Source organism: Plectropomus leopardus, chromosome 8, assembly GCF_008729295.1.
Source record: "Plectropomus leopardus isolate mb chromosome 8, YSFRI_Pleo_2.0, whole genome shotgun sequence".
NCBI classification, from domain to species: Eukaryota; Metazoa; Chordata; class Actinopteri; order Perciformes; family Serranidae; genus Plectropomus; species Plectropomus leopardus.
In genome coordinates this window covers 3,714,204-3,737,500 of record NC_056470.1, presented here as the reverse complement: position 1 = coordinate 3,737,500, position 23,297 = coordinate 3,714,204, and the positions used below count along the sequence as shown (strand labels likewise).

Here is a 23,297-nt window from a genome sequence, read left to right as displayed (position 1 = left end):
GGTTTGTTCCTTCTGAGTCACTGTGGAAACATGTAGGTGCGACATGATGATCTCCATAAGCTAGGATCTGCTCCCTATGGAGATGTAAACAGCTCACTCTAAGGTAATGAAAACACAACAATCCTTATTTTCAGGTGATTACACAACAAAACGCACGTATTATAGCATATTTAATTTCTGTCAGTATATCCTTATACACTGGACCTCAAATAATGCTTGTCATATTTTTATATAGTGGCTTGTAAAAATCTAAATGAACTTCATCAAAATCTAATGAAGCATGTTTTATTAAACACTATTACCATGGATTTAACATATGTCAAACAAAATCCAATGGAATGAACATGAGTACACAGTCAAAGCCACTCCTAAACCAAAGTGCACTACACTGAGGTGGCTGGGAAAGCCTTAAGGTTTCTAAAATCTCCTCAGTCTAGTAAAACAATAAGGTCTGTGTTATTTTTCATAGTAAATTCACATATTATGACAGACAAAAGATGCATTTATGAAAATCTTTTTAATGAAAATAGTCTGTATAATGACATTTTTGATTCATCATCAGTAGAAATAAAGATATTTGCAGTTAATGAGATCTCTGCAAAGCTTTCATGGCCTCTGTGGGGTTGTTTGAAAAGAATTGACGGGAGAAGCGTCGGCTGAGGACAGATGTGTTGTTTCTATTGTCAAATGCAGACCAAAGGTCTGCTGTTAACCTTGTCCTCAGGAATGGCCCCAGATCTCCATCCAGTCAGTGGAAAGTGAAGATGCTGCGGGGAGCCTCTCAGCTGAAACCTTTATTCAACACCTTTCATGAACTCAAGGAACTCTGTAAGAGAGAGCAGACAATGTCAATAATAATGATATCAATAATAATAATAATAATCATCATCATCATAAGAACAATAATAAGACAAAACTTTATTTATGAAGAACCTTTCCAAAAAAAATGTTGACAAAATACTTTACAGGGTAAAAAAAAACAATGGAATCATTAAGTGTTTATCATAAAAACAACAACAATAATAATCATAATAATACTAATAATAACACGGTAGCAGCGTCAATAAAAAAAATAAAGTAATAAGCCATAAAACATAGTAATAAAACATAATAAAAATTAAAACAAAACAAATGGTGTGAGAAGATTAATAGAATAATTGCAGGAAGGCTGGATATAAGAGTGCATTTTAAAAAGATTCTTAAATGAAGAGAGAGGCTGCAGTTGACTTGTACTTTTGAGGTTTCTAACTGAGTGAAATGAACCGGAAGTATCAAAAGCAACACAACACCCAGGAGAACACGCAAATTTTAGTCCCTTGTTCGGTGAGATACAATGATGCACTGCAACTAAATGCCATCCTTCTCCATCCGAGCAGTGCTAAAACATCGATCCAAATGATTCTGCACCAAGTTTGAAAGAGAGACTGAATAAGAAAGAGATATACATAGGAAGAAGCCACTGAAAAGTTTTCACTCTGTCCTGACTGCTTTCTATTTTTAACCTGTTCTCTGGCCTGTCTGTGATGTCAAATGTGACACACCAAAAAACCCAAACACACACAAAAAGAGGCTCGTCTGCTGCAGAGCCATGTACACACAGATCTACAGTTATGGTAAAAGAGTCTATAACCTATTTTTAGAAGGTTTACCCGTATTTAAAAAACCTGCATATTCATGCTAATTTTGGTAGAACAGAGTTATAAGTAGCTGTCAGGATAAGAACTGTCTGAGTTCTCCAAATATTAAGGAGATATGCCTCAGAATCTCCTTTAGCACAAAATACACTTGACTTTTAAAACAATGGCCCATTCAGCCGCTCTTTAGGAAATCTGTCACATCACACATCCACATTCTGTATAAACTAGAACAACTTCAAAACACAATCAAGTCAACATGAAGGTGTTTACTTCGCTGTGTGCTGGTTCTTGTTATATGGTTCTTCTGTTATATACACAGGCTTATCATCACATCTTTGCCCTGAATGTATGTATTTTCCAAAACAATGTGTTATTGCTTTTTATATGCTCATTTTGTTATTAGATCTTATGTTTTAGATGAATTTACTATTTAGTATTTGCTGCTTTCTTAAATGGAGCCTCTTAGTGGAAATGTTTAATATGATTATACTTCTCTGACTGGAGTGACAATAAACATTTATTGTTTGGATATGACACAGGAAGTTGCTGTAAATTGACTTTACATGGACAAGGCCCAAATTTCACCTGCTGAATAAGAGTCCAGGCTTGAAGAGATTTACATGGCCATACTGATTCAGAGTCAGAGCACCGCCCACTGGCAACAGGAGGTTGGCCTTATATGACAAAGAACATCCAATTTACATAAAATTTATGTGGCTTGATCTACAGGTGATATTTTCTCTAGTGATACATAGTGGACACAAGAAGTGGTACACAATTTGCAATACATAATTTCCGGCTTCATGGACTCTTTGTAGGAAACAGTGTCTAAGTCTGACAGTGCCTGACGGTCATTGAAAAGCATGCCTGCATCAACCTGAGTACCGCCAGCACCCCCAATGAGCACGAAGGTGTTTAAATAGGGTTACTTCTGCTGTTCGTTCAGTTTATTTCTATTGCATCAACATTATTTCTTCCCTCTTCCCACTCGAATACATGTGTTGGGAATAATATGTACTGTTTTGTACCAATGTTTTGGAGGTTAAAAGGTCAACATGAATCTTCTGAAATGTTAATAAATGGTGTAATCTGGATAGCATTATATTTAAAACTGCGCTTGGCATTGTTCAGTTGTTAAGTCCAGAAACACTTAAAAATATATCACATTTTTTCAAAAAAAGAACCGCTGGTGGCCATGTGAATGAGTGTTTTGCAAAGTGTATTGCAACTGAAAAATCTCTGCATATTGTTTGTAGAGGGTAAATTTGGTGTGTGTAGTGCTGTTAATGGGCTGGCTTCCGTACCGTCATAATCAATTTTTCCATCGTTATTTTTGTCTCCATCCTTCATCAGCTCCTCGATGTCGTCTTCTGTGATTGCTTCTCCAGTGGATTCCAGCATGGCCTTCAGCTCTTCTAAGTCTATGTAGCCATCTCCGTTCCTCAACACAAGATAAAGGAACCAATCATTCATCTGAAATACCTGGTGAGGTGAACCCTTTCAATGCTAAACTTTTTGGAGTGCACTGTGCTGAACCACATCATTTCTCACTCATGCCGGGTTCACAGTGGAAATGGAAGCTCTGGGAAATGTGATGATTTTCGTGTGACGATGGAGCACTGCCTGCTTCCTTGTGGTGCCTATGTTAAGCAATTATGCTGTTTATACAGGACATGCTACACCTCGCAGCTTTGTCATAATCTATTATGAATGACAAATTGGCTATATTAGATATGGTATAAATGATCTGTTTATGACAAATGATAAAATATGCTTGTCAGTTGTGTCTAAACAGACATACACACACAGACACACAAGCAAACAGAGAGACACCAGTCCATTCTCATTCTGAACTTGTAAAATAACTCTCTTTGACAGTGCTTTTGGGGTAAGATCCTGACGCCAAAATTCACCTTTTAGGTGCACATGAAAGACAGGACGAGAGTCAGATTGAAACGCTGGTGGTAATGATGTAATAATAAGAAGCATGAGGGCCTATAAGGCAGGCATAGCCACGCGCTGCGCATTTGTCGACATCACGGTAGTGTCATCCTTGAACATAAACAGCAGACGCTAAAGGACACCTAAAATGTAATTTGTGACAAAGTATAAAAGGACAACATGTGATGAATTTGAATGAGACCATGCTGCACAGACCTGCATGTGTGATTAGAATAGTGCCGAGGAGCAAAGTCGCTTGCTGAACAGTGTGGGCATTGATCAGACTCACCAGAGCTTTGTTTGACTTAAGTGATAATGAAAACACCTGTCAACCTCCTAGTGGGAGTCAGCACTGATTTATGTCACATCACTCAGTGATGCTGAAGTAAAGAAACAAATACAAAGAGAAACCTACTTGTCAAACATCCGGAACAGTTCAGCCAACTCCTCCTCTGATTTTCCTTTGCTCTCCTCCTTCATGCAGCGGACCATCATCACCAAGAACTCATCAAAATCGACTGTGCCACTGCCTGCCAACACAGACTATCATGTTATAAAGACTTCAAATCTCTATATGATGTCTGCAGTTATTAGACCTCTTAAAATCTGATTTTCCTTCCTTAATTTGCAGTTAAATTGCTTTATTGTCAAAATCTTTTTTATCCTATCAAACAAACATGCTCCTGATGCAGTAATGTGTCAGGATTAATAATGGTGACGTACCATCCTCATCCACCTCATCAATCATCTCCTGTAACTCCTCAGGGGTCGGATTCTGTCCCAGCATCCTCATCACCTTCCCCAGCTCTTTGGTGCTGATGCAGCCGTCCTCTGCATCCTGGATGAAGATGTCAAATGCAGCCTTGAACTCTAGAAGGGACACATAAACTGTTACTATTTGACAAGCAGACAGGGCTCTGCGTTACTCATGACTACCAACAAAGAGTCCATATCCACAATCCATATCCACCAAGAGTGATTCTGACATAAAAACCATGTAGACATGTTATACAATATTACTATCACAAAAGCATTTACAAGCAAAGCCAGCCAGGTCCTGGGACCCTACACGTTAATCTGTAGTGCTGTGTTTAGGGTTTAAGGTTTTACAGGACGCTTCACAGACAGAACAGGTCATTCATTCATTCATTGTCCGTAACCGCTTGTGCTCGCAAGGGTCGCAGGGGGGCTTGAGCCAATCATCGGGCGGAAGGCGGGGTACACCCTGGACAGGTCGCCAGACTATTGCAGGGCTGACACATATAGACAGACAACCTTACACGCTCACATTCACACCTAAGGACAATTTAGAGTCACCAATCAACCTGAGCTGCATGTCTTTGGACTGTGGGAGGAAGCCAGAGACCCCGGAGAGAACCCACGCAGACACGGGGAGAACATGCAGACTCCGCACAGAAGGGCCCCCGCCCACGGACCTAACCCTGTTCCAAACCAGGATCAAACCAGAGACCCTCTTGCTGTGAGGCAACAGTCCTAACCATGATGCCACCGTGCCGCCGCACGGCTCCAACAACTCAAGTAAATATTAATTTAAGACTGCTTTACAGAAGTGTTATTTTCAATGTACTTTGAATGGTTTGCTTTCCTGTAGACATATTTATATGCTGTAAAACTTAAATTAACAGCCCAGGCTATTATTTGCTTAAACCATTGAATGCAACAGGACAGGCGTCTACATGGGACAGGCTTTTATTTCCATTCACACATAACTGTTGCTCTATAAAGATGGGAAATATAACCATTTAACCTTTTTTTTTTGCATCTCTCTTGTTTACTTTGCCTGTAATACTGTCTTCTTTAGTGCTCATTGTGGCAGTAAAATTAATTGATTGAATCATAGCGATCCTCTAATTTTATTTTAACCATAGGTGTAGCATGTCCATATTGGCAAAGTTTAAAGATTTATATCTGTATGTGCAATCTAAGCAGCTAACTAACGATAAACTTATATGAAAATAAACTGTGTGGTAACTGGGCCTCCAACTGAGACAGGCCTTATTTTTCCAAATGTGTAGCCACACCAGGCTAGTAAAAGGGACTGGGTGTTTAAATGGAACAGGCTTGTATTTCAAGTTTTATGGTATTATATATTTTTTAGTGTTCAGCAAACCTGTGATGGCAGACCAAAAGACTCTCCATGTAAAGTTAGCAACTCACTGGAACCAGTAAAGAAGAGGCATTTCAAAAATTCAACAAAACAACAACTTATTGAGAAAGCAATTTGTAAATACTACATGGAACTAATGAGGAAGGATTGAGTAACTATTAATTAATGGTCAGTTTTTGAGAAACTCACAAACATATGTCATACAGTACCTAACTATTAGTTCATAATTATTGAAGTAATAGTTACTTTTTACTTGATTACTTAATAACCAGTTAGATCAAATGTAGCCAGTTTAAACATAACATAATTTAATTATGTTGTTAATGAGGAAGACAGGAAGGTTCTGTTTGTTTTAAAACACTAATTAACTTAAGGGGTGCACTAACATAAGACGTAAGCTAATCATGAGGTTATGGTGAATTGCCAGTATTAACATGAGGTTGACATTGTAATTACAGGAGGGATCCATTATGAGTTGAGGAGGAAGGATAACAGATATTTGTCAATAAGGATGTAGTACAGACAGACAAAAAGTATAATGCAGTAATTAAGCAATGATTCAGTACTCATTAACTACTCAGTAAGACACTGCACTTTTGGGGATACAAAAAGAGAACCAAATGGCCTAGTTATAATTGAGTAGTGATTCAGTACTCATTAACTGCTCAGTATGAGGCCGCACTTTTGGGGGCACAAAAAGGGTAACTAAGGATTAGGTAATCATTAAGTGATGATTCAGTACTCATTAACTATTCAGTATGATGGTGCACTTTATTTTAGGGGACACAAAAAAGGGTAACTAATGGTCAGGTAATAATTAAGGGTTCAGTACTCATTAACTTCTGAATAAAATGCAGTCCTACACAAAAAGAATAACTTATGGTCAGGTAATAATGTTTCAGTACTCAGTAAGCACTTTGGCGAATGTTGAAGTAATTAGTAATGACTGAGTTGTTACTGTACACTTTTGTGGACTTTTTGAGGAACTGCCGAGGTTTGTCAAACTTCAACATGACAGTAAACACCTAAGAAAAGGTGGAGAAGATAACCACAGGCTTTGATCCAGACCACATGGACAGGCAAGACCATCATTGATTTGGAGTTATTTAAAAAACATAATACTTAGTTCCATCAGTCATTATAAATGACCTAATTATTAATTAATGATTAGCTACTATATGGCATTTGATTAGGAGTTACTCAAGATCTAACCATTACTTATATTATGTTACTCATTAGGTTCTTATCATTCCCCTCAGTCATTATCAATTCATTAACTAATGATTAACTATGGTAAGACATTTGATTGGGAATAACTCAAGAACTAATCATTAACTAATAGTTAGTTACTCATTCTTTCCTTATTAGTATCTTAGCAAGAATTGCCCACCAGAAATATGGGACTTGAAACCTTTATTGTTTAACTGGATCCAAAAGAAAAACCATGAAATCCCTTTTTTGATCAAGGAACCAAACCCCCTCTCTCACTGTTTCTTCTTATCTTGCGTTTTCAGGGACCAGATATATTTATATATTTAACATTGATAAAGGCTTTTTATGGCCTGGGAACCACATTTATTCTCCCTCCCTTCATTATTCTTAAAACAGTTCCTGGAAAAGGGGTTCTTGAAAATGTTGTCTTGGTAGAGAAGACTGGGGAAAGTTGCAACACAGGACAGCTCACATTGTGTTCGAGAGTATTTTACACAAACATTTTTTAACTCCCTCTAGATCAGATAAGTTTCAGCTTTGGGTGCTATAACCCTCCAGCTAACGTGATGCTAAACTACAAAGGAATTGTTGTAGAATTGTTGAGTTTCCGAAACTCTTCTAAGAGGATTCAACATTTCCATGTCAAAGTCGGATGTCAGCAGCCAAAGACATCCACAATACCAAATTGCAAAGCTAGTTTGTTTTCGTAGAATGGCACTGCCATAGCAATGCAGCTTTCTGACACACAAAGCTTAGTAAGATGACTTTACATAGTCCAGTTTGCCCCAAATTTCACATGCTGGATCAAAATCCAGGCCTGAAGTAGTCATACCAATCCCTACTGACAACAGAGAGTAAGCCTTATGAGAGAGATCATCCAATTTGCACAAAATTGTCATGGTGTGGTCTACACTGCAACATGAAAAATACCTAGTGGGGGTTCTGTAGTGCCACAAAGTGTACACAGGACGTGGTACACAATTTGCAATAGCTTCATGTTACCCATGCAGGAAATACCTCCTAACTTGTAAATGCAGTTTCCAACTTTCCCAAAAATGCATTGCCATGTTGACCATTGTCCCACAAGTATTCCTGATGTATGCAGAAGTGCAAGGGACCATTCATTAACTATCTATTTATTTATTTTCAACAAATAGTGAAATTTAGTAAAACTTAAATGAGACTTTTCTATCACATATCATTGTTAGTAATAGTAGTAGCTGTACTTGTAGACAAGTGTTATAAGATTTATCAGCTTAGGTATTTAATGTTAAATACAGGCAAAGGTAGTAAGAATAACAAACAGTGGCAGTTTCCTCACCATTTTTCTGTTCCTCTGTCAAGTTCTCAACCTTAAAGGAGACAAAACAAGGATGATCAGTGTGTGTGTGTGTGTGTGTGTGTGTGTATTTAGGTATTAACATTGACCAGAAATAATTCAATTTTTTCATTTTTTTCAGATATAAATCCTGTATACTATTGTGCATTACATTTTGCTACTGGCTGTGGAAACTTTGTATATTACTGTAAACTGTATGTTATTTCTTTTTCCGTACATACATGTTTATGTATTAGAACTTTTTTTTTTTGTATTTCATTTGAACTGGATGTTGTACTGGATCGCTCTTAAAGTAGAGATATTTAATGTTAATGACACCTTTACCTGGCTATGTATATATATATGTGTGTGTGTGTGTGTGTGTGTAAGTAAATATATATATATATATATATATATATATATATGTTTATATATACTACTTATATCTCACTTCTTTTCCTCACTGTATGGTGGTTGGAGTAGAACTTGAGCTCGGTGGCTGTACAGTCTGTCTGCTCTTAGTGTGGTGTGACTGCAGTATGATTGTAATGTCACACTGCTCTCCTCACTTACTATTCTTGTTTTGTGGCAGAGTACAAAGGGGGGGATTTCTGATCCCAGTGCTGGTATCTGACTGGGTCATTTGTTTTAATAGCTATCAGCTGTTGCTTGTCTTCTTCCCCCTGAACTGTGCAGAGCTTTGTTCTATTGTCAGCCACAGACATATGAACTAAGCACGTCAGCCTGTCAATCTGTGCTGTCTGAGCTTATAACACCTATTGTTTTAGTGTCATACATGTTTAAAAAAATGTACACAGACTGTTTTTCTTTCACTCTAAACTTCTACAGTTGTAACCACCCAACATTAGTCAGTGATAATCAGCAGCATGACTGCAGTCAGGTCCACAGAGGGGACCTAAGAAACACTGATATCATGTATCCAATAATTTCAGTTTGTTAATAATTTAGATATTTGCTGTTTTATTAAATATGTTTCATTATAATTTCATCTTTTTGCAAAGTTGACTCTTCATTGATGGACTAATAAAAAAAATATTTTCCAATCCATACTATTTTTATAAATCCATTAATTTACCCTTACAGTTCCCTATTATTTTCTAGATTTTCATTTTACCTTTAGATGTCCAATACAACGACTAGGACATATACCAAAAATATATCAAAATATATATACGTATCATTATTTCACTTAGTGCCTTAAAATCAGAGCCTCAAAATGTAAAATTAATAAAATAACAAGGATTCCTGACAATATAATCTAAATCAATAATACAGCAGGACAAACTAAAAGAAGAGCTGAATTTAATCCATACCTCTCAACAAAAGTTATTTACTGAAGCCTTACAAAGGTGGGAGTTACTGCATGGCTGTTGTGTAAGATTTTACATTGTGTGTGAGTGTTTCTGTTAATGTTAACATCTGTCGCAGTGTCTTATAAACTCTATAAAACACCTGTGTGCCAGCAGAGACCTCAGATCATTTTTTTCTCAAGCATGTTTCTTTTTTCTTGATGCACTACACACAAAGACAGGATCTGTTGCAGGATTCTTAGATTATTACATGTTTTAAAGGTCATCAACTTAAAGTAAATTGTCATAAGAAAAAGAAATAAGCATACTTTAGTTGGCCTAATCTCTACTCACCGCTGCTTTATATACGTCATCCATGGCTGTTGATCCGTCACTGCCTCCGACACACTGCTGGACTCACACACAGCACAGATACAGCTGGCAATAAGTGCTTCAGTCTTTATTGTTGAAGGAGTGTGGTACGCAAAAAGCCCTCGACCCATCCCCCGAATGCCAAGGGGTGATGTAGGGAGGGGAAATAAAAAGAGAGAGAGAGAGATCTATAAATAGCAAACAACAGAAGTCACCCAACAATAGTGATAATGGGGCAAAAAACCAACATAGGCCACAGTAATTGCATTCTGGCTTTTAAACTGCTGGCCTCTAAAACCCAGCAAGCTGTCACAGCATCTAGACCACAAACATCATGCTAACAGCACCTACGTGGAGAGGATGCCCCTAAGTTCTTCTCAGGGCATTTAATAAAACTCTTTATTTATTTATTTATTTTATTGTCAAACTTCAGCTCTGCTGCCCAAAGCCTGAACATGGTGTTCACATATATGGTCAAATTGAAATAAAGCCAGGATATAACTTGACATCTCTCACTGTACACAGAATAACCACACCACATAAATGTGAAACTTCTGAGAAAACAATGTGCAAAGCTTAAAGTTCAGTGAGTTTCAAAATGGGACTAAAAACCAAGAGAGGCCACAATAGCTTGATTCTGGCTGAGAGAGAGCTATAACACCATCGAGACCATAGTCATGTCAGTGTGACTGCTCTGGAGGATGGGCAGGAGGATGAGCAGGAGACAGAGCCCAACCTCTGTGATGAGGTGCTTTTAATAGTTGGTTGAGGATTACACTAAGGAGATGATAATGGACTTTAGGAGGAAGCAGTCCTGCCAACAGTTGGGTTGGCACAACAGAGAGTGCATGATAGGTCAGTCATATCCATTTCACCATAAACATTTAGCTCTTCATATTTGACTTTTTGGAGGGCAGCAACTCTGATAATTTAAGGAAATGAAATGTTTAGAGTTCATAACTACATTTTTTTCCCTTATTCACCATACTCTGAGTGTAGTGTGAAGTCAGATGTCTGCATGACAATAGATACACAGATAGGGTTATTTTGAATGTGTCCTTGACTAGAAATAGTAGTCCTCCACCAGTGGGGAGGGCGAGAGAGGGACTATGGCAATAAATCTCTGTTGTAAGGCCAAAACTATGCAGAACAGTTAGATAGCACCTGCCAATGTGCAGCAGCTGAAGAGTAAGATCAGGGGTCAAGCCTCTGATTTTAGACCAGGCCTGTGGTTGAAAGTGTTACTTTCCCAAATTCAGTAATGATATTGCAGTTACTAATCAGACAATCATGTCTTATCTTGTGTTACATGAGTTATTCAATTATCTCCATAATTTGCTGATAGTAAAAATCATCAAACATGCTGACAACAGGGACGCTTTTCAGCGCGCCCATGGAGAGGCTTGGCTAGTCCTGTGTGGACCCTCAGGATGAACAGGCTGACTAGCACATGATTTGAGAGAGTCTGCCTCATGAGGCACACTGTAACATTTACTTTAGTGATAAATATGCATACTAAGCTGCACTGGTCTACTATAAAGCCATGTTTTGGTGAGTTTGTTTGGCCTGGTCTGTGCTTTAATATGCAGGGTATAGTGGCATCTACTGTAAAAGTTGTACATTAAAACTAACTAAATCATGATGTCACAGTTAACCTTTAGGTATTAAAATGATTTATGAGGTCACCGTGACCTTAACCATAGACTTTTAACTGCCAAATTCTAAACAGTTCATTGAGGAAACTCCTTCAACGCCATCTTCAGATATTGTGTTCATGAGAATGAGCCAGATGCAAGGTCACAGTAATCTTGACCTTTAAACATCTAAGTCTGAACAGCTCACTGTTGAGTCAAAATTTGTTTGTGTCAAATTTGAAGAAATTCTTGAGAGGTGTTCTTGAGATATTGCATTCATGAGAATGGGTAGGACGGATGGAAGGATGGACAGACAACCCGAAAACATTAAAAAGTTGCAGATAAGCCAGAAAGTTGGGCGACACGGTATTTAATGTTATAGCGCGAATGTCCCTTGCAACTACAGATGTGGCACATAAATAGTTATTTCCCCGCAGGAGGTTGGGGTTCGAGTTCAATGTAAGGTTTTAGACTTTTTTATTTTAAGTTTTTAGGATATATAAAGATGCTGAATACATAAACCTTTACAGAATAAGTAAATGGGCCTTCTCATCTTTGTTTTTTGACCTTGCCTGGTGTTGTTAGTGTTTAGGTATTAACTCTTACAACCTGCTGCTCAGAAACAGTATTTAAATAGTCTATTACATCCTGGTGCAGAGGTTCCTGGTAGTTTCCTCAGTGATCATCTCCAGAGTGTCTTGTAAATACAGGTTGGAACTCACTGTAGAAGAATACAAAATATGAATGAGCCTTTGACCAAACTGACAACAGTGTATAAATGTATGCATGAAAACCTCACACTGTAACTGATCACTGAGATTTGTATGTAACCCAAAGTGCTGCTCCTCAGTTCCATCTTGCTAAACTGATCTGATCTTTAGCTCATTTGATACTTAGTTAGCACCATGGAGTGGACAGACAGTAGAACTACCAGATGAGTCACAAACAGTACGTACATGTAGACAGCACTCAAGTGGGTAAAGAAGAGAAGTTAAGGCAAAATGCATCAGGTATGCTAGAAACAGACATTGGTTAGACAGATCAAATGCACACAGACATTAGTACTGATGATGAAGAAATGAGCAGCAGGTGGAAAGGGTTTTTATTTTCTGTTTTGCAATATTTACAGAGCAGAGCCAGTTAACAAAGTTGATTAGGTGACCTCTTCAGACAAGTGAAGGAAATGTAGTAAGAAGCATATGTTCATTTGGATTTATCAGTTTTTCAAATTGCTCTCTACATCTTTGTGTTGTTCTTTAAATGTTTGAATTAACACTAAGGTTAAACAGGGAGACACAGAATGGTTCATGTTGTCTTCTTTATCCATGCATTTAAGAGAAATTTTTTTTATTAATTAACAGCCCATCGGCTGAGATGATCCAAAGCTGTCAGACAGGTCCAGACACTAGTATCATACGATGTCATGTGATGTTTTTTTTTTTCAGTCATGGACTGAAGTTATGAGGGTGAGACAGCGTCCTCAGATCAGATGCACACAGACATTAGGACTGATGAGGAAGAAACTAGCAGCTTCTCCTCCAGTGTTTCCTCCACACAGGAAGGTGGAAAGTGTCTGTATGTTGACCTGAAGTGAGTTCGGCAGGTTAGAATCCTACCAGAGGAATCTGTAAATGTTTGATCATCACATTATGCTGTATTATTGTTGAACTGCACAAGGGAAAGGTTTCTGGATGCTGACTGGATGATTCTGAATATGTATTTGTTGCTTGCTGGTGTAAATATTCGGAAGACTTTATAAGTTGAAGATGATTTCCGAAATGTAATGCTGTCAATGTTTCTCAGGTAGAACAGCAGGAGTTTGGTTGTAAACTGAGTTCACATCTTCAGTGAAAAATGTAGCAAGTGTCTAGACCTGTCTGACAGCTTTGGATCAACTCAGTCGAGGTGCTGTTGTCTCTCTCTTTCTCTCTCTCTCTCTCTCTCTCTCTCTCTTTTAAATGCATGGATGAAGAACACAACATGAACCACGCTGTGTCTCTCTGCTTAACCTTTGTGATAATTTAAACATTTAAAGATTTATACAAAGAGCAAAAATGAATTTTATCCTTCAGGACACAACATGAGTTCAGGGTTTTACATTATAACAGATTTTAGGATTATTACAAATAGCACATTTGTGGGCAGAAACTAAAGACTGCATTTGTGACAAACGCATTTCAGGATGAAAAGTCATTTTGAGATTGTAACTAATGTATGGTGACTGGGCCTTATGTTGATGTACTGAAACAACATATGAAAACTTGATAATCTAATACCTTCTGTGCTCAACAGTCTGTATTTCTGGGTGAATCTGGGGGCTTAGCTTATTTGGGATTTTTTCTCTTGTTCAGAGCTCCAACAAATGTTTCTATCAGCGCTGAATGTTTGTGTCATGTTACTGAGAGGAAGGAGAACTAATGCGTGCTGGGATGTAAAACTTTCTGTAATGCATGACTGCATGTTGTTGTGTCTGTGTGAAGGTGTGGGCTCTGCTATGAATCAGGCCAAGGACAGAGAGGAGGGAGCTCCTCCCTGGACTTGGAGTTGGACCTGGACCTGAACCTAGCTGTCTGTTCCTGAAGAGTGACTGGTCTATGGATCGACCTGTTAAGCTCAAAGGTGGACACCCATCTGATCAAAAGTAATAATTTTTTACCTTTTTTTTGTTACAAGTAATAAAACATTTAGAAGTCAACATAACTTTTGCCAGAGATAATTAAAAAACTCTACCAAAAAAAATCAAAAATCATTAACCTTTTTATCCAAGATATTGGCGAGCTAAAAATTCTTTGACCATAAAAATATAACAAAATATATATGTATATTTCATTTTTGATGATGAGACAGAACTAAAATGTTAGTAATGAACTATAGACATTCAAAATGTGATGAGAGAGGTGAATGACAAAACTATTTTATGAAACTTATTAGAAACATGTTTTAAACGAAGAAGCGAAGATGGATGCCTGAGATTATTTTCTAATGCTGTATGAGTGGTGTGTGATCAGAGCATCGGGCTGTAGCCTAAATTCCAGTAAGTAGTCGACACCAGGATGTTGGCTACAATACTATCACAGGAGCAACATCAACCATTGTAAATGTTTGTAAATGTTAAGGAATGAATTCTGCCAAAAAACAGCAACCATGAGTGTCTGACTCTGGATGGTGCAGCTGTTGAATGGAGTTTGTTGTGAGGTGTATTATGCTCTGTTTGTATGGGTCTTATCTTGAGGTCAGAGGTCTAGGAATAATTACGTCTCGGAGTCAGATGAGTAGAATATTGATACTAGGCTTACATGACATGGACTGTGGCCCTTGGGGGTTATTTTTGTGATTAAAATACAATAGGTGAGGAATGTTCACTGATGAATGTGTAGATGCTTGTACCTATATAAGAGACATGCATGAGTTGTAAGAGAGAGATTCACATTGGTCCCGAATCTTCTCCTAGGCAGACCATGGTGCCTAGTGGATGCTGAACTTTGTTGTAATAAATTAATTCTTATGCAACCAAGTCGGTGTCAGCGGCGGTTCCTTCATCAACTACACATCATTGCTACTTAAGAAACAACGACAGTTGCTTACAGCGTTGGCTGAAGAGGAGGAGCAGCAGAGAGGCATTTCTGAGGATCACACTGCACATCCTGAGGAGAATGAAGCAGGAGGAGCTAGCTGACTGTCTGCAGAGCAGTAAGAGGGTATAAACAGATTTAAAGGGTGAAAACAGGAGATGGAGGCAACATGGAAGAGGTTTACATTTCCAAACGCTGCTGAATTCTTTTGAGCTACAGTCACAAACTGATCACAAGCTATAAGTTAAGTCATAAAGGAGGAAAATACAAAGTTTACATTTATTAGATGATACTTATAAACTTTATTTCTACGGCATCTTACAGAACAGTTACAACATGCCTTACAATAAAACATAGCACGTTTAAAAGAGAATGAAATGAACTAAGAGCCAAAAACTAAGCACATTGAAAGATGAACTAATTTTCATGAAATAAAATTAAAATCACAGAAAAGCTATTGCAAAAAAGTGGATTTTTAAAGGTGATGAATAAGAAAAAACGCAGAGAGCAGCCCTGACTTCCTCTAGCAGGTAATTCTTGACAAAGTGGTCTCCATTGGTGTGGAGAGAGGCAGACGTGCCATGTTCTGCTCAAGCTAGCTACATATCATTTGTGGTCTGATAAACAGTAAGATCATCAAACTTAGTGCCCCATATGATTTTAGTGTCCCCCGGTAGTGAAAACAAAGAGGTAACACTGACTCGAAATATTGTGATTTGGTAGTTTTAGCTGGATCTAACACTAACTAATTGCTTGTTAGCTAACATCACAAAATAGGCTACCGTATTGAGTGGATACAACTAATTCATCAAGACTCCAGGGCTGGCTTTTTTTTTTTTGGGCAAATTTCCAGATATAAATTAAATTTTGATAAAAGTGTACTCATGCCCATTAATGCTTCAGCCACAGCCTACTCTCTCTAAAAATGCCTTTTAAGACATCTTAGGATAGTTTTAAGTATCTGGGCTTCCATCACTGGTTTCTCATACCTCTTTCTCTTGCTGGTAGGATAAACTGTATAAAAATAAATGCTCTTCCCAAACTCCAGTACCTCTGTCAATGTATTCCTATCTTCATCCCCAATTTTTTTTTTCACATCCCTTGATAGCTCTATCTCTCAGTTTATATGGAATGGAAAAGCTCCAAGAATTAGCAAAAGCATTTAAAAAAACAAAGAATTGAGTGGGTTAGCCTTACCTAACTTTTTATTTTATTACTGGGCTGCAAATATTTAAACTATATTATACTGGCTTGGCACTATAAATCAGAAAAGTGGCTGCTGATCGAAGAGGCGTCATGCAGTTCTTCCTACCTCATGTCCCTCTTGTATCTCCCCACGACACTACGATCATCAAAACACTTAGTACACAGTAACATCATAGTCGAAAACTTCCTCAAGATCTGGTCTCAACTCAAATGTCACTTTGGTTTCCAGACAACACCCCTCCTATCCCATATACATTTGAATCCTCTGTTTCTCTACTATTACTGATGGAGCTTTTGCAACTTGGGAAGAGCATGGGATTGTCTCTGTGAGGCATCTTTACATTGATGGGACCTTTGCATCTTTTGATCAGTTGATTCATGTCTTTAATTTGCCAAAGACCCACTTCTTTAGATACTTACAAATCCAAAAGATTTTATTCGTAAACATTTCCCTGGTTTCCCTACTATCCCTCAGTATATGACAGTATATTTAATATCAATCCCCATCTCAAAGGCACCATTTCCAAGTTGTACAATGTTTTTCTCACATGCTTACCCTCATCCTCTGACAGTTTACACAGTATCAGTGATGTTAATAAAGAGATATAGCGATACACTGAGGTTTGGCAGTCAGTTTTGAAAAGGATCCACACATCATCCATTTGTGTGCATTACATGGTTTTGCAGTGTGAAGTAGTTCACAGGGTCCATTGCTCTAAAAGCAAATATCCCGCATCTACCCCGACACCAAAAAGTCCCAGTCTGTCATTTATGAAATTAGAGAAAATTAAACAATTTTCTACATTCTGGCTACCTTTTTTTTAGAGTATGTCAGGTCCCTTCAGTTGGATGCTGACTACTAACTAACTGAGCACCCCCCTGTATTGCACTACTATTTTGCACTTTTTGGCCAAGTCTGGTTTCTTCTCATGTCTGTAGCGCACATTATGTTTAGTATACTGTCTTTAAAATGTCTTGTATATTTGATGTAGTTCTGTGTTTGCTTTTTTTCCTTCCCTTTGTTTTCTTTTTCGTCTTCCATTCTTTTTTATTTATTCTTTTTTTTGTATTTATTTGTTTTTTGTGTCAGTATATTTTTTTCTTTTGCCTTTATCTACAGATCTTCTCTTAGTTTATTATACGTATTCATGCGTAGGTTTTTTGTGCGTATGCTCTTTGTGTCGAAACTTTAGAAATAAATCGTACATTAAAAAAAGACTCCAGGGTTGATCTGGCTGATGAATTGGCTAATTTGCTGTTTGCAATAACCTCATCAGCTAATGTTATGATGCAACCAGGTCACTGCAGTGTAGCTTTGTTACAGCTAGCTAGCTAATCTTAGCTTGCTTGCTCACTGATGTTATAGCCAGCAGAATGCTCTGTGTCTGTCAATCAATCAATCAATCAATCAATCAATCAATTGGCTCCATTAACCTGTGCTGTGTAATTTAGTCCTTTTGTATCTTCTTACATTGTTGGCTGCTGCTTAATAATTGTCCTTAACTGCAGCCACCTCTGCACGGCATAATGTTAAAATGCTAAGTTGGAGATAAAGCATCAGTGCAGCCACAACACAAGCACAGCAAAAGGCAGGATCAGAAAGAAGGTCCCCCAGCAGACTAAAACTGTGTAAGCCTGACTAGGGGCTGGCCCAAGGCAAGCCTGAGCCAGCCCTAATTATAGGCTTTATCAAAGAGGAAAGTCTTAAGTCTACCTTTAAAAGTGGAGATGGTGTCTGCTTACCTGACCAAAAGAGGAGCGTGGTAGCTGAACACTCCTGCTTTTGGAGACTTTAGGAGCCACAAGTAACCTTGTGTTTTCAGAGGGCAGTGCTCTTGAAGGATGATAAGCAGGCATGTCCAAAGTCCAGCCCGGGGGCCAATTATGGCCTGCGGTCAGACTTCATATGGCCCGCAACTTTGGTTTTATAATGTATTATTTATGCCCCACTAGGACTGTCAAACAGAATAAATAAATCATATAAGGTTCGAAATGCAATTTCGCCTTTCACCTTATGGTAGCAGTACCACTCTAACTCTATCTGGCTCTGTGACCTCGCTGTGAACCCTTCTCGCTCATTTCTGCCATGGCGCCTGTAAATAAAAAGAGGAAAGTTGACAGTTAGGGGCCACCGCTTCCAGGAGAGATGGGAATTACAATATTTATTCACTGAAAATTGAAGCAATTGTGTTTGCCTAATTTGTCAAGAGACTGTTGCCTTGTTGAAGGAATTCAATGTAAAGAGACACTACCAAACAAAACGAGCTAATGCATACGACAAGCTAACAGGGAGTCAGCGCACTGAAAAAGTGAAGCAACTGCAAGCTGCTTTGGCCTCTCAACAGCGAGTCTTCACACGGGCCTGTGAGTCAAATGAAAACGTCACCAAAGCAAGCTACGAAGTGGCCATGTTAATCGCCAAACATGGCAAACCTTTCACAGAGGGTGCGCTTATCAAAGGCTGTGTAATGAAAATGGTGGAGAACGTTTACCCTGCGAAGAAGTAAGAATTTGCTAATGTTTGCCTGGCTCGTAACACTGGCACAGAGAATTAAGGACATATCAGATATTCAGAGACAACTGGGGGACAGGGGAGTGACTTGAGTTGATGATGACATGAAAGTAACAGAGGAACTGCTTGACCTCCAAAGCCTTAAAGGCCAAACATGAGGAACAGATTTATTTGATTCTGTTTGTACAGCTGTTGATGATATAAACTACTATGGAGTAAAGTTAGTGGGATTATTACCAATGGTGCGCCTGCCATGGTTGGCGAAAAAAGTGGATTGTCCACACTGATCTGCAACAAAGTCAGTGAAGAAGGAGGTAACGCCATTAAACTCCACTGTATAATTCATCAGCGCAAAACATCTCGAATGTGATCATGTTATGAAACCTGTGGTAAAGGCAATCAGTGCTATTCGCTCTGAAGCCCTACACCACTGCCAGTTTAGGCAGTTCCTGCTTGACATCCAGGTTGAATATGGAGATGTAGTATATCACAACAATGTGAGGTGGCTCAGTCGGGGGTCCTCACTGCAGCGATTTTTCTCTCTCAGAGAGGAAATTGGACAATTTATGGCTGAAAAGGGACAACCGATGTAAGAACTGTCAGATACTGTATGGCTGGCAGATTTGGCTTTTTTGGTTGACATAACAAAGCATCTGAATGAGCTGAACTCTAGTCTCCAGGGACAAAATGCAGGAGCCAAGCTGCAACTTTTCCTAAGACACTTGTCTCAAATGGAACCCTGCACCACACCTATCCCAGCTTTGCAAGAAGCCATGGACAGTTTTCCAGAGGACAACATCGGTGCGCAAAGGAAAAGGTATGCAACAGCCATCGCATCTCTTTCCTTGGAGTTTAATGAACGCTTTCGGGATTTTGCATTTATTGAAAAGGACATGTTTCTTTTGTCCTCTTCTTTCTCCATGGACGCCGATGATGCTCTGCCACAGCTGCAGCTGGAGCTCATTGATCTGCAGTGTGACAACGAGTGGCGCAGCAGACACCATCAGCTTTATCTTGTTGACTTTTACCAGCAGTTGGATAAAGGCAGGTTTCCAGAAATGCGAACATTTGCAAAGAAAATGCTGAGCTTATTCGGCTTCACATATTTGTGTGAGCAGACATTCTCTGTCATGAACCTTAACAAGAACAGCATGAGGTCAAGCCTAAGTGACTTCCACCTATGTGACATCTTGCGCATCTCAACCATTGCCCTCAAACCAGACTGGCCTGTCTACTGAAATCCAGATCTCAATATCACCCTTCTCATTAATGTCAGTAAGTTACCCGTTTAGAGGTCAACCTGAAATTCTGAGTGTTTTGAATGGTAACATCTGTCACTATTAACTGTGAAAAGCCAAAAACACAATTATAAATGTATGCACTTGGACTTATGGCACTTATTGTAAAACTTTATAAACTTTTGAGTAAGGTTTGCCTATAACTGCTGGTGTTAATTAGCTACCTGTAGATGTGACACAAAATATTACTTTCTGAATTATCTTGTGAAAGACAAGAGCAAGAGTCATATGTTTTTGACTTAAATGTTAACAAACTTTGCATTACTCATAATAAGTCAAGTTTAAAATGAACATGAGGTTAAGATTTTTATCAACTTCATGGAAGTTTAAGGTATTCCACACAGTTTGTTCTATGCTATCTGACTCCATTTGAAAGGAAGGCAGAATTGTCTTTATTAAGATTTGTTCACGCCTGAGTGGCTTAGATATGGTTACATTGCCATTTAAAAAAAATGATAATTGTGACAATGAAACTAAAATTTTTATAGAGCAGTGCATTTGTATGTAAGCAGGGAGAGCAGGCTTTCCAGGAAGGTGCAGGTCCTTTAAAACAGACTTCATGAGTAATCCACCTACAGAAGACGAGACTGAACTATTATAAACTGAATAGCTGTTTTGTGATAGGGACACTGAAAGGATCACTTGTTGGAAGTCTGCAGCTGAAGAACAATGTTACTCTGTGCTTCAATGTGTTCACAGTGTCATGACAGATTTGTAAGATGTTTTTGGTTCTTTTTAGACATTATTTTTTACTTAATTTTTTACTTAATATGCAGTGTGGTTTAGACAAATATTTTGAGCTGAATTTTCAATAGGGTCCTTTACTTCTGCTGCTTAAAATTGTAGGCTGATAACTAGGATTTTTGGTCAATTTGGATGTGTTGTGAATTGTTACATCAGTGGTAATTGTATTATATTTTTTTGTTTTGTTGTAAATTATGCAGATATACAACCAAACTTAATGCTAAAGTATGTCAGCAGCTGAAATTTTAAATATTATCTTTTGATATGTTTTCATTTAAGGGTCCAACAGATGTTTTCTGCACTGTAAAAGCAAACGTTCACAAGACCTTGTGGAAACTAATTACCTCAAAGTAATCATGTGAATCAACCTAATTTTTAAAATTGGTATTTATTTGAAACTCACAGTTGAATTAAACATAATATCTAGATTTGTTAAGAAATATTTTAATATTTACTACATTTTGTTTATAATACCGTATTTGAAATCCTTTAATAGTGTTGTTAACCTAAAAATCATATCAGTTGACTTCCTTTTTTGAGGTGATCAGAATCCACAAACATTGAGTATTCTATAGTTGGTTGGGTTTAACAATGTGTAATTTAACACAATGATTTTAAGACTGACTTTTTAGTTGAAGTCAATATTTAAAACAGTTGAATTTTGAAATTCTAAGATTGATATAAGACAAATAGGGACATGTTTACTAAGGTGTTATGCACATTTTTCACTGCGTTCTGAAAATGTTTAATTAAAGTCAAGTGAAGTATACAGAAGCAAATTGTATTTATTTGAGCTCACATTGGTAAAGCAAATAGAATTCAGTCAAGTTAAGTACAATCAATCAAATCCTACAACATAAATACTCCGAAACAGACCTTAGAATGCATGGAGCATTGATCATTTATATGAACAAATTGAGAATGATCTGACAAGAATAATTTAAACCAGTTTAGTGCCATTCCTTTAAGGCCAATTAAGTTTTCCAGTCTGTGCAGTAAGATTTGATGGTCAATGGTGTCAGATGCAGCACTGAGATCTAAAAGGATTAATACAGAGACCAGTCCTTTATCAGAGGCAATCAACAAGTCATTAGTAAATTTTACAGGGCCGTCTCTGTACTATGATGAACTGAATCCTGAATGAAAATTAGTCCTCGAATAAACTATTATCTTGGAGAAAGTCACAAAGCTGATTAGCAACTACTTTCTCAAGGATTTTAGAAATAAAGGGGAGATTAGATATCGGTCTATAGTTTGCTGGCTTCTTTAGAAGTGTCATGGTGTATACCTGCCTGCCTGCCTCCTCCTCCTCCTCTGCTGCCAGTATTTTTCCATTCACCCTCCCTCTGCTCACTCCACCTGCAAACCACGCCCATCTCCACAGCCTGCTCACCTCACAGCTGCAACTGATCACCAATCAACCCAGCATATAAGCCACTCCAGCACACTCACTCTCTGCCAGATTGTTCTTTAGCACTATGCGAGACTCTCCAGCGATATTCTGCCAGATCTTCCGACGCCGACTCTGCCTGTCCCCGACATTCCCTCCTCGCCTGACTCGTGTACCTACCTGCCTTCTGTCCCTGACCACGTGCTCTGCTTCGGCGCTTCGGAATCCTGACTGCTCTCCTGGTTACGTCTCCTCCGCCTGGCTTCGACAATCCATCTGCTCTCTCCTCATCGGTGCTGCTGCCTTCACGGACTGCTTTCATGGTTACGGAACTCCCGCCTGCCCTCGACTATCCCTGTGCTCAACCGACGACGCTCGTTCACCACGTGTTGTCGGCTCGACGGGCTGCTCTCCAGCTGCAGCAACTGCAAGGTCCGTGTCTTCTCTTCGTGGGATTCCCAAAGACTGTGTTTGGGCACTCAGCCTGAAGAACGAACTTTCCACACCGTTGACTCTGAGCAATATTGACTTTGATTGTGTTGGGTTAAATAAAGTTTATTACCAACCGTCCCTGAGCATCAGAGTACTGCATCTGGGTCCAACACTCACCCATTTCAAGAAGGGATTTAATGACAGCTACTTTAATGAGCTGTGGTACATAGCCTGTTAATAGAGACATTGACTATATCTAACAAAAATTGTCAATTAATGATAAAACTTCCTTTAGTAGTGTAGTCGGGATGGGGTCTAACAGGCAAGTTGATGGCTTGGATGGGGAAATCAATGAAGTGAGTTGGTGAAGGTCAGTTGGGACAATCAAAATAAATTTCAGGCCTTACTGCTTTATCCAAATTACTTGCGTCTGAGTTCAGATCGGTTGAGGGCAGGAGGAGATGGATTTTATCTCTAATCGATATAATTTTATCATTGTACTACCCTTGTGTCCTGGATTGTGGACTATCTGACTGGCAGACCACAGTTTGTGCGCTTTTGACACTGTGTGTCAGACAGAGTGGTCAGCAA

At 38.6% G+C, this 23,297-nt stretch overlaps 1 protein-coding gene across 1 annotated transcript; it reads right to left on the bottom strand.

Moving 5' to 3' along the window:
* Positions 1-498: 498 nt before the first annotated feature.
* tnnc1b (troponin C type 1b (slow)) lies at positions 499-10,038 on the bottom strand. The gene is made up of 6 exons (XM_042492082.1): positions 9,901-10,038; positions 8,240-8,270; positions 4,302-4,448; positions 3,994-4,108; positions 2,942-3,078; positions 499-826 (listed from the first exon to the last, which is right to left on the bottom strand). The coding sequence occupies exons 1-6, from the start codon at positions 9,922-9,924 to the stop codon at positions 795-797; spliced, it is 486 nt and encodes a 161-aa protein (XP_042348016.1). The 5' UTR covers positions 9,925-10,038; the 3' UTR covers positions 499-794.
* Between the last annotated feature and the right edge of the window lie 13,259 nt (positions 10,039-23,297).

What these genes read in the sequence shown, in the direction of transcription:
- tnnc1b (XM_042492082.1), bottom strand. Translation starts at nt 9,924, where the DNA reads ATGGATGACGTATATAAAGCAGCG. An exon ending in GACAGAGGAACAGAAAAATG is followed by an intron (nt 4,449 to 8,239) that starts GTGAGGAAACTG and finishes TGTCCCTTCTAG; the next exon opens with AGTTCAAGGCTGCATTTGAC. An exon ending in TGGAAAAATTGATTATGACG is followed by an intron (nt 827 to 2,941) that starts GTACGGAAGCCA and finishes TCTCTCTTACAG; the next exon opens with AGTTCCTTGAGTTCATGAAA.